This window comes from Antechinus flavipes, chromosome 2 (assembly GCF_016432865.1).
Source record: "Antechinus flavipes isolate AdamAnt ecotype Samford, QLD, Australia chromosome 2, AdamAnt_v2, whole genome shotgun sequence".
NCBI lineage: Eukaryota > Metazoa > Chordata > Mammalia > Dasyuromorphia > Dasyuridae > Antechinus > Antechinus flavipes.
The window spans coordinates 594,017,543-594,029,932 of NC_067399.1; the positions used below are offsets into that span (position 1 = coordinate 594,017,543).

General features: G+C 35.2%; 1 protein-coding gene across 1 annotated transcript in view; it reads left to right on the forward strand.

The window, feature by feature from the left end:
- The first annotated feature begins 329 nt into the window (after positions 1–329).
- The window catches only part of TRUB1 (TruB pseudouridine synthase family member 1), a 33,964-nt gene continuing 21,903 nt past the window's right edge, over positions 330–12,390 (forward strand). The window contains exons 1-2 of the mRNA XM_051981494.1: positions 330–702; positions 5,507–5,605. Of these exons, the coding sequence (XP_051837454.1) occupies positions 387–702; positions 5,507–5,605 (415 nt within the window). The 5' untranslated portion in view covers positions 330–386. The remainder of the gene's footprint in view (positions 703–5,506; positions 5,606–12,390) is intronic.

Genomic DNA, 12,390 nt, shown 5'->3' on the forward strand with positions numbered 1-12,390 from the left:
AAGCATATTTGAATTTAAAAAAAAAGAAGCTCATTTTAAAGGCAAAGGTGAAGGAAGGTTTTTCTACAGGTAGCTGGTGCATTTTCCTGCTCAGTAGAGCCAGGTGGAGAAGAGAGCATCAGATGCCAAGGAAGAAACTGCAATTCCCAGTAAACCCCGGCGTTCATGGTGGCCCACCTGAGCCATCCCAGGAAGCAAGCCGCGAGTTCTCGGGGATTCACGGACTACAACTTCCAGCAGCCTTTGCGCCGTCGGTCCTCCTGGGAAAGGCGAAGGACTACATTTTTGTGGAAGCCCTAGCAATTCAGTTGGCGGTGGTTGTGGCGCTCCCTGGATCGCGTCATCAGCCTGCGTTTCTCGCTTGAGGAAGAGGTTTCGGTTGGAGCATGATGGCCGCCTGCAAGGCGGTGGCAGTCTCGGCAACAGTGGCTACAGCGACAGAAAGGTCCGAAGAGGCAGCAAAAGCAGCCACCACGGGGACTGCTGCGTCGGCGGCGGCCTCCGCCAAGGCCGCGGTACAGTCAGCTGTGGGGAAGACGGAGACGGGGGCCACCACAACGGCTATGGCGGGAGTAGCGGGGGCCTCCCGGTCGGCAGCGGCCGCCAAGCTGCTGTCTCTGAGTGGCGTTTTCGCCGTGTACAAGCCCAAAGGCCCCACTTCGGCCGAGCTGCTGAACCAGCTGAAGGAGAAACTCCTGGCAGGTAGCGCAAGCCGGGGTTCGGGCGAGACGAGGCGAGGTAGCGGCGGCGGCGGCGGCGTGTGGGCAAGGCGGAGGTGGGAACCGGGCTTTTCTAGGCTAACCTTTTCTGCAAGCGCGCCTCGGGGGGCCGCTGTCGCGGCCAACCCCTTGACGGCCCTGGCACCAAGACAAAGGGAAAAAAACCGTGAAAGGAGAAGGGTCTCGCAATGAATGGAAATGGAAGACGAGGGCCTTCAGGCAGGGAGGGGAACCCCTCTCGGGGAGTCCTCCTTTGTATGCTAGACTACTCGCTGAGCTCAACCACCTGTTCACTACCTCCTCACTTTGTTTTTAAATAATCTAGCCCTGTGGAGCCTGTGGCCTTTGGTATTGCCACGTGCTCGGAAAAAACAAACCTAAAGGACCTAGTTCCGGTTAAGTTTGCTTTCTTAGCTTAGGTTGTAGGTATTTCTAACAGATATAAGAGTGAGTCTTGTGCAGCTGGTATTGTTCACAGAACTTTTTTCTTTTCCTGGCATTAAACACTATAAAAATTTGTCATAGTGGGTCAAACTTATGGACCCGTGTTGTACAATGTTAAAATAGCGTATATATATCTGTGCATCTGCCATTATTTTTCATAGAATCTTATTGTTTTCCCCTAGTCACACAAACAGCATAAAAACTCCATAAATACTGTAATAGATCAAACTCACGATTCCCTGTTGCACAATATAGTCATTGGCCATCTGCTCATATAGTTCCTCTACAAAGCACTTTGGAAGATGATAGTAATTTTTTTCTTGATTACTCCAATAAGAGCTGACGTTTGTATGGTGCCTGATGGTCTTCAAATCATATATATATATATATCTATCTCATTTAATTGAGACCCACGGATCCCTATTTTATAGGTAAGGAATTTGAATCCAAGAGAGGTTACTATGACCTGCTCAGATACATGCAGATAGTAAAGTGAGATTTGGACTTATGTTTCCCTGACTCTAGACCCCAGTATTCTTTTCAAAGGCAGTTAGTATTCTACATACATTCCATCCCCTTTAATAGCTTATTATGAATTTATCAGTAGTGAATTTTTTCTAATCCTTAAATTTCCTTCTATTACCTTGTACAACATTTAATAGCTTTTGTCTAAATGTGAGATCCTTTACCATTTTAGTTTTATTAAAGATAAGTCGATAATAACTTAGTATATTTCTGTGTGCAAATAAGGCGAGAATTTCAAGAAATTAAAGGCAATTTTTGACCTCAGGGTTTTTATAAGCTAGAATGGAGATGTCATAGATGGTATCTTAGCACTTTTAATGTTTTATACACTTTTGCAATGTGCTTTGTGATTTATTTATATGAGTTTCAGAATCAGAATTATAGAATCTTTGAATGGAAATACTTAAGAGGCCACTTTAATTCAAACCACATCTGACCAGGAATCTCTCTCCAGTATTCCTGACAAATGGGACGCTTTCTAGTACAATGGGACTCAATGTCTACTAAAGAATTTTTTCCTCTTTTAAGGTAGTAAGTTTTTTGAGATTCAGAAATGTTATTAATATTCATGCTCTTCAGCACTTAACACAGTGCCATGTACATAGTATGTATTCAGTTGTTTATGGACTTACTTCAGAAAGTAGGGCATTTCAGTGTGACTAGCAGCTCAGCTTTGGAATCTGAAAAACCTGTTTTCAAATTCTGCCTCTGTTATAGATTAGCTCTGTGAGTGCTGCACTCAGTGATCTAAAACTGTTATAGATGAGTTTGACAATCCACATCTGTGATGAGAGTTTCAATACTAGAAATTGTGGAAATCCCACAAATTTGAATGCACAAGTCCAGATCAAAACAAAATAGAATGTGAATTTATGAAAGGTTAAAAAAAAAAAAAAGTTCAGAGGGAGAAGTTTTGTTTTAGTAAAAGAGTCAGGGAAAATTTTATGGAAGAGAAGATACTTCTTAAGATCCTAAATTTATAATCGGAAAGGATCTTGGAGATCATCTAGTCTAACCCTTTGATTTTACACATGAGGAAGCTAAGGAACAAAGATTAAGTGGCTTGTCTTAGAATGTAAGTGGAACAAGTAGAGTGAACTTGGGTAGTTCTTTTAAGCTGAATCTTGAAGGATGGCTATGATTATAATTAAAAGAAAGGGAGAATAGAGCATTCCAGACCCGGGAGATAATATGAAGAAGGTTGTCAAAGAATTTGGAAAGCATTTGGTTTGAACTAGAGAAGGTAGTGGGCTAGATGTAGGAGGATGCAGTGGAAAGAGTTAGAAAATCTGATGTGGTAGTCTGACTCCAACCTTTAATAAGGATGTATGTTTTTTTTTTTTTTTTTTGCCTGAGGCACTTGGGGTTAATTGACTTGCTCAGGATCACACAGCTAGGAAGTATTAAGTGTCTGAGGCCACATTTGAACTTAGGTCCTTCCAACTTCAGGGCTGGTGCTCTATACACTGCATCACCTAGCTACCCCTGGTATGTATGATTTTAGGCAAATTACTAGACTTCATCGATCCTTAGCTTCCTCCTCTAAAAAATGGGAGTAAATACTTGTGCTACTTATGGAGCATCACTATCTTATGTGCTGAGGAAAGTAATTTATAAACTTTTTTTTTTTAAATTATAGCTTTTTATTTACAAGTTATATGCATGGATAATTTTACAGCATTGACAATTGCCAAACTTTTTGTTCCACTTTTTCCCCTTGTTCTCCTACTTTCTCCCCCAGATGGCAGGTTGATTAATACATGTTAAATATGTTAAAGTATACATTTCCAAACAGTTATTTTGTTATGCAAAAAGAATTGGACTTTGAAATAGTGCACAATTAGTCTGTGAAGGAAATCAAAAATGCAGGTGGACAAAAATAGAGGGATAAGGAATTCTATGTAGTGGTTCATAGTCATCTCCCAGAGTTCTTTTGCTGGGTGTAGCTGGTTCACTTTATTACTTCTCTATTGGAACTGATTTGGTTCATCTCATTGCTGAAGATGGCCACAATTTGTAAACTTTTTAAAGAGCTATATAAATATATTTTTAGTAGGGAAAGGAAAATGTTGAAAAAGTAGTCATTTCAGTTATGTCCAGCTCTTCATAACTCCATTTGAGGTTTTCTTGACAGATATGAGCGTGGTCTATCATTTTCTTCTCTATCTCATCGTACAGATGATATAACTAAGGCATACAGGGTTAAGTGATTGCGTAGTGGCACACAGGGACACAGAGTCTGAGGTCAGATTTGAGAAAACAGTTAAAGAATTTGGAGCAGTAAAAAGAGTGAATTCAGAGTACTAGAAAGATCCCAGGTATTCTGATTCCCAGGCTAGTGTTTTTTTTCCCCCCTGCACTTTCTCCATCCCTTGTTTATAGCCTCTTATAACCCCAAATCTTTCAGTCTACTGAATTCTTCTTGGAAATGACTTAAGAGTCTCAAATGTCAGAGGTGGAACTGAACCCATCTTGCTGATTTTAAGCCTTGTTTGCTATCTACAATGCTTCTGCTTTAATTTTATGAAGTTAAAATTGTTATCTCTGTCCCGAGGAACTTGTCTAGTTACGTTTGGTTAAGAATTCTCCCACCAGTGACTTTTTTTTCAAGTTCTTATAGATACTTATTAGTTTTAGATTATCTATATTTATTCTCCTGGATCCAATTAATGAAGTTATTGATCTAGAGCAGGAAGGAACTTCATAAGTCATCTAGTCTTAAGAAAAATCACCAAACTGTTCACATAGTTTAATCTAGATGTCCCACTTCAGCATTTATACTTTATGGAGGCAGAAAGCAGAAAGATCCCATATATGCCAAAAATATTTGTAGCAGGATTTTGTGAAACAAAATAGATGCTTCTCAGTTGGGGAATGGCCGAACAATCAGTATTAATTAAGCTATATGCCTGGCACTTGATAAGTATTGGGGATACAAAGGCAAGATATATTACTTGCCCATAACATTGTGTTTTACCTTGAAGGCAACATATCTGAAGACACACATTTAAGAAAACATGGTGTTAAAAAGGTTATCATTCACATGCTAATGTGATTTAGACCAGTACAATTTTTATTCTAACTTGTAGCTGAATCCTTTGTACTGAGATTAATTTATTACTTGGGGAAGGGAAGCAAATACTATGAGAGTCTGGAATATTTGGGGCTTAGAGGAGAAATAGATTGAGGACTTAAGTCTGTATGAAAAAATATTAGGCACTTGGAAGTCTGTGTAAGGATACTAAGTAATTGGAGGCTATTAAAGACAAACTTAGATTTTCTCCTAGAACTGGCAAAAACTTTTCCCTTTGGTTTATGAAGACCCCCTACTCTCAGAATTCCAAGCTCAGCTAGTTCTAGTAGAACCTGTCAAACTTGTCAGACTTAGTTTGTCATTCTTAATTGGTAATGTAATAGGCAATTCACTTAACAGGGGCACTTATAAATTGGCTATTGTGCCAGTGATGATATGTCTTTTGGGCCTTATGTTGTGATATGTTAACCATGTTATTTCAGAAAACAACAAAATTCAACTTGTAGTTGTATCATCTGTAAAATGAACTTATAGAGTAATCTGGAAAACGCTTTACAGCATTGGTTATTTTTAGAAAAAATGTGTTCCCAGCTCAAACAACTGATTTTACAGTTGGAACTTTTGGGATATAATTAGTGTGTGTGTGTGTGTGTGTGTGTGTGTGTGTGTGTGTGTGTGTGTGTGTTGTGTGTTTTAAATAAATTGTATTAATTGGGGGGGACTATCTGACTTTATTTGAAAATATAGTGGATGAATACTTTTTTAATTCATTTTTCTTTAATAGAAGCTGGTATGCCTCCTCAAGATGGCAACAAAAGGAAGAAACAGGCATTAAAAATTGGTCATGGAGGAACTTTGGACAGTGCTGCCACAGGAGTTCTGGGTAATAGATATAAGCAGCATTTTAATATAATTTCATTTTTACAATGGCTTTCCTAGGTTGGGAAGAGAGGAAGTTGTTTAGTTTCATTTAAGATATAATATAGATTAATTTATAGTTTTATTTTAGAATCTTTCACAACTTTTTTGTTACATGGGATACATGTTGCCATCTTAGCTTAAAAACAAAATAAAATAGAATGAAAAAAATAAAAACTAGCCGCTTGTTTGCACAAATAGGCCTTTAAAGAATAATGTGGCCTTTTTTTCCTATCTATGTCCAGTTTAAAAAAATTTTTTTTTCTTCAATTAGTTCTCATTCTGTAGCAAGAACTGCTTGAGTTTCTAAAGAAAAGTTTCTTTTACAGATATGCTCCCATAGAGAACATTATTGTTTAGAGAAGTCTATAGAATTGATTGTAAAGGGGAAAACATTAATGCTTTTATTTCCTGTTTTGTTTATTGGCATTTGTTAGGCTTTGCAGTGCATATCTGGGCTTGAAATGTATGTATACTATAGCAATTAAAGCCCCCAAAAACCTCCAACTCTTTAATTTCATCACAAAATGAAGATAACATAGGAAATAAAGCACATATATACTTCAGTAAAAAAAAAAAAAAAAGTCAGTGATAAAAACTTACTTTTTAAAGTTTTAAAAACAAAACTGTAGATATGGTGGGAAAAACTTTTCATTGAAATAGAAAATTTTTAGGGGCAACTAGGTGGTGCAGTGGATAGAGCACCAGTCCTGAAGTCAGGAGGACTTGAGTTCAAATCTGGCCTCAGATGCTTAACATTTCTTAGCTGTGTGACCCTGGGCAAGTCACTTAACCCCAGTTGCCTCAGCAAAAAAAAAAAAAAAGAAAAGAAAGAAATAGAAAATTTTGTTCTCATTTTAAACAAATTAACCTTTCTACATTAGTCAGTTATTTTCAGTTTTCCTTTCACTTCAAAGTTTACTTTTCAGATTATATATGTATTTTAAATGTAATTCTGTTTATTAAAATAATTTACTAATCAGTCCCATGAGAGGATTGCTAAGATGGCAATTAAAAAGGAAAGTGAATTAGAATCATACTTTTTTTGGATCTTTACAAATCTTATGAAAAATAATTTAGGAAAGGTGAAAATTTTAATTAGGAAGTCTTGGTAGATATATTTTCACAAGTTAAAAAAATCATTTTTTAAAAAATCATACTATTATGTTGTACTATCCAAGTTAAAAGATGTCAGTGGATGAATACACCTGTTTCAGCTTAGATAAATTATTTCTGCTTATAGTACCTTCTCTCATATAGGAAAATGTGATTCAATTTATTTCAGCATTTATTAAAAAAGCATTTATTAAGCTTTTACTATGTGGCAGGATCTGTTCTTAGTGATAGGGGTACAAAGAAAGACAGAATCAGTCCCAAAGCATATAAAGAGTGAAAGCTGAGAAATTAATCTTGTAGCAATAGGAATACATGGAATACATCTGGCCAAAGATTATAGGTGTGATAGGAAATTTCTTTAAAATAATTGTCCTTTATAAACCATTTTTGAGCTATAGAATCTTAAAAGAGTTGGAAGGAAGTTCAGATATCATGTAGTCTAACTCATACCTGAGGAGAAATTTTCTTTATTGCATTTCCAACAAGTTATCCTTCTTTTGTTCACTAGAGCCTAATTCTTTATGATCCATTTGGGGTTTTCTTGGCAAAGATACTGAAATGATTTGTCATTTCCTTCTCGAAAACAAATGATCCACAAACTTTTAATTTTTTTTTTCAATTTATATTTTTTCCTATTCCTACTCCTACCTTTACTGACAGAAGAAAAAGGGGAAAAGCCCATGTAACAAATGTGCATAATTAAGCAAATAAAATTTCCATATTAGCTCTGTTAAAAGTGTGTCTGTCTTGTTATTACTTCATCTCCTAACTCTGTCAGGATGTGGGTAACATTCATCTTTGAGCCTCTGGAATGCTAGTTTATTCTGTGTTGATCAGAATTCTTAAGAATTTTAAAATTATTAATTATTGCAGTATTGTTATAGTATAAATGAATCTTTCATTTTGCTCACTTCTCTGCATTAGTTCATCAAGTATTCCTAAATTCCCCTTTAACTGTCTCCTCTATCTTCTAGCAACATGTAGCTGTTGCATTCACATATCATAATTTGTTCAGCCATTCCTCAATTGATGGGCACTTTGTTAACATCTGGTACTTTGCAACCACAAAAAGAGGAGCAGTAAATATTTTTGTACATATGAGTCATTTTCTTCTTTCTTTCATCTTGTAAGTTATAGACCTCATAGGAGGTCAAAGATTATGCACAGTTTTAATAGTTTTTTGAGCCTCGGTAAAAATTACTTTCCAGAATGACTATATTTATTTACAGGTTCAGCAGCAATGCATTATTGATTCTAGTTTTCCAAAGTCCTTCCAACGTTTTATCATTTTCATTTTTTTGGTCAGCATTGCCAATCTAAAGTGCATGAGATAGAATCTGAGTTGCTTCACTTTCCATTTCTCTATTCACAATTTTGTGCTTAAAAAAAAATGACCATAAATATCTATTTCTTCCTTGGAAACTGCCTATTTATTTATATTCTTTGACCAAAATTTATCAATTGAGGGATGGTTCTTATTTTTGAGTCAGTTCCCTGAATATTTTGGAAATAACACTTTTATCAGAGAAACTTGGTGCAAGATTTTTTTTTTTCTCATTTAACAGTTAACTTTCTAATTTTAGCTGCATTGGATTTGTTGTAAGAATTTAAAAATTTTATGTAATGAAAATTGTTCCAGTGATTCCTTCTGTCCTTTATTTTGTTATGAACTCTTTTCCTATCCATATATTTATGATGTGACCTTTTATATGTAGGTCATATATCCTTTTGGAATAATCAACAAAATTCTTGCTTGCTGAGTTTCTGCTTCTTATTCCTGATCCATTCCTTCTGGACTTCCCTTGTATTTTGACACTGCCAGCTATCCTCTTCTTCTGGAGACTTTCTCATCTAATTTGTGACACTGCTCTTCTGGATTTTCCTCCCATCTAATTACTTCTCCATCTCCTTACTTGGTCCATTATCCTTCTTTTGCCCATAAAGTTTGGATGTCTCTAAAACTGCATTCTGAGCTCTCTTCTTTCTCTTTCCTCACTTTGTTGGTGTTCTCATGGGTTAAACAATCATTTCCATACAGATTACTCCCAGATCTCTATATATATTCCTCTAAGTTTCTTCTAAACTAAACCTGCTGCACATTGTCAACTACTACTCTGTAGATGTGGCATATTCCTAATTATTTATGTTAATATGAAAGACATTTAGAATACGTGTGTATGTATGTATATAAAACAAATAGAAGAGTAAGCTTTATCCCCAGATGCATAGTGCCCAGAATTTATCATTTGATGGTCAACCTATTAGAGATAAACTCCTTTGTATTTGATTAGACAGTGGTTTATTTCTAAAAGCTTACTGAAGCCTTTCAACGTCCTAAAACCTTGATGATAAATCATCAAAGTAAAGTTTCTGTGAAAATTGTTAGTGTTTCCCAAAAAAAAAATATGGTTTCCAGAAAGGAGTATTGTAAATCTGATGTAGCTTAATTCAATAAGTTTAATTAGTACTTGTTCTGTGTGGAACTAAAGTGTTTAACTATAAAAGGTCTGTTCTCATGGATTTTACAGCCTAGTGACTAGACTTGGGTTTAGCATAGCATGACTAAACTTTTTTGTTCTAGATTTTTGTATTTGTAGCTTTAGATGGTATTGACTTTTTTTGGCCACATCCATTTTCCTTTTTTCTTTTTTTTTAATATTGAGCATTGCAAGTTCCCTTTAATACCTAATTTTCTTTTTTTCAAAAAATTTTTAAAATTGATCTTTTGTTTTACATTGCCTAGATTCTCCCCTGATATCCATTCCCTTTCCCCCTTCCAGAATCATTTCTTAAAACAAAAATTTATTTAAAAATTTTATTTTATTATCATAATTTTTTTTGACTAAATGTCTTTATCTTGTCCAACTGGAAATGCAATGGCCATTAGGCTGATCCCAGCAGAAGACCTTTGACATACTCCATTTTCTCCTGAGTTGGTTTGAATTTTTTAATATCATCAAGTGGCCCTATTATTTATTGCTTCCTATTCAGTGTAGGACACTATGCCTTCCTAGCAGCTGAGATTAAGGGGATGCACCATCACATCTAGCAGCAAAGATTTAAAAAAAAAAAAGTTGAAGAAAAGAAAAATCCCGTAAAATGGATCAAGAATTTGAAAATATTTGGCATTATATGCAGTGCTTTACTCCTGTAGACTCTGATCTTAAAGGTCGAAGGGGAGACAAGGAGGTAATGGACCTCAGCTTATTCTTTGTATTTTGCTGGTTTGTGCTGTTGTTGGTTTTTGCTTTTACGTTGTTGCAGTCATTTTGTACATTGTTTACTGGCTCTGCTAACTTTGCCTTAGTTTGTGTAAATTCTTCTTTGTTTCTTTGTATTCATCATACGCAGCATGTATTACTGCATAGTTATATTCCATTTCATTTATGTACAATAATTTGGATAGCTATTCCACAATCAACAGGTATCTTTGTTGGCATGGTAAAGAGATTGGGGAATTTGGATTCAGAAAGATCTGAATTCAAATTTTGTGATTCTGGGTATATCATAGAACCTTTCTTATGTCTCAGTTTTCTCAGAAAACAAGCAAAGACCTTCAGGCAACAGGGAGGATTGCTACTGATTCCTCTCTTTTGCAGGACGAAGTTTCTGAAACTGGAAGAACAATGTGAAGACCACTAAAATAATAGCTGCTTACTATTGCTATGATTTAAAAAAAAAGTTTTTAATGGGCAAGATAATTCAAAGGCTGCAGTACTGAAGATTGGAAAAAGGTGAATTTTTACTGATGACATTTTTTTTTCCCCAAACCTATGCCAAAACCATTGTTAGAAGAAATTTAGGTAAATCTGTGAGTTCTGGATAGCTATATCAAATTCTAAAATACCCACCCCATCCCCATTCCTCCAAATGGGAACCTTGGTAGTCTTGTACCCAAGGAGAGAATGAACTCTGGTAAATATATTGATAATCAGAGAAGAATGAATTTAAAGTTAAAGGATTTTCTTCATCATACCTGGATATTGCAGTAGCCTTTTGGTTGGCTTCTCTGCCTCAAGTGTCTTCCCCTTTCCAGTTTACCTCCATCTGTCAAATTAATCTTATTACTAAACAGCAGATCTGACTATGTCAACCCCCCACTCCCACTTTGAGTCATCTCTAGTGGTTCCTAATCATCACCAGAATGAAATATAAAATTATCTGATGTTTTAAACCCTTCTTATTTAGGTCTTCTACCTCTCCAGTCTTTTACCTTACCCCCAAGTCTGGGTTCCATGATCCAATGACACTACCCTCCTTATTGTTCCTCCCATAAAACACTTCATTCCCTAACTTGCGCTTTTTTCTGACTGATTCTCTCTCTGGAATTCTCTCCCTCCTCCTATTTCTTGGTTTCCCTGGCTTTTTTCATGTAGTAGCTAAAATCCAAGCTTCAAGAAATCTTTCTTAAATCTTTTTAATGCTAATGTTTTCTCTTTCTCTTTTTTTCATCCTTGGTATAGCTTTTTCATACATAATTTGCTTGATTTCTCCCCCATTAGGCTGAGTTCCTTGAGATCAAAGACTTTTTTTTGTTTGTTTTGTTTTGTATCCCCAGTGCTTAGCACAGTTTCTGGGACATAATAGATGCTTAATAAATGCTTAGACCAATGGACTGCAATACAGAGATGCATCAAGTAATGTCAAAAAAGTTTTAAGAATTTATCTAAGAGATAGAAAGGAACATGCTTCAGTGGTCTGGTAACTTGCCTGATTTAAACCTGATAGGAAACTTGTGAACTATATTCAAGGGTTGATTAGGAAAAATGGACTTCGTCAAAAATTTAATATACAATATGATAAAAATTAGGTCTCATGATGAACAATTAAAGCATATTTGTCAAGATCTTGTGAATTCAGTGCCAAATATGTAAAAAGCAAGTGATTGCTGCAAAGAGGAGACATCTTGCATATTGAATTTTTTAAAGTAAATAAAGTTGTAAAGTTTATTCTGTTAAATTCAATTATTTACTTTGCCTTAGTTGATTTGCACAGCACTGTAGATGCTTAATTATTTGTATTTGATTAAGGCTTGTCTTTGACAAAATTTAAGTGTCTTTAGGGAAAGGCTATATATCTAATGTCGATGATAACAACACACCACTATTAAATCTTTTAAAAATTCTTTGCAATCTAGTGTGAAAAGCATTTACACTTGGTAGAGAAAAAATAAAAATTGATCTGTAAATGAGATCAGTTATTTTTAAGTGATTTAGTATGATAATATATCAATCATTTTTCTAGTGCCTATTATTACAATTGAAGGTTAGTCATTAAACTAAAGTGATGGTATTCACTATAAGCATAACTATTGATTTTTAAGTTTGGTATTTTATAGTTCAAGAGAGAGTATTACAACAAAAGAAAAAAATCTGATGTTTGAATTAAATTTTTTTTTTGGTGGAAGAGTGTGTTGAATATGTATATAGGGCAATGGAAATTTCATGTTAAAACATTTAAGGATTACTTTTGCTGAATTGTTTTAATAGGGTCAAAAGCAAAGATACTGTTAAAATTGAGATAAGTGTTTATGATGATGATGATTCTGAATCCTGATTTAATTTTGAAGTCTCAGATCACAAAAAATTCTCATTTTCAAAGAAACAAAATTTTAATTAAATTTTAAAAGAAATA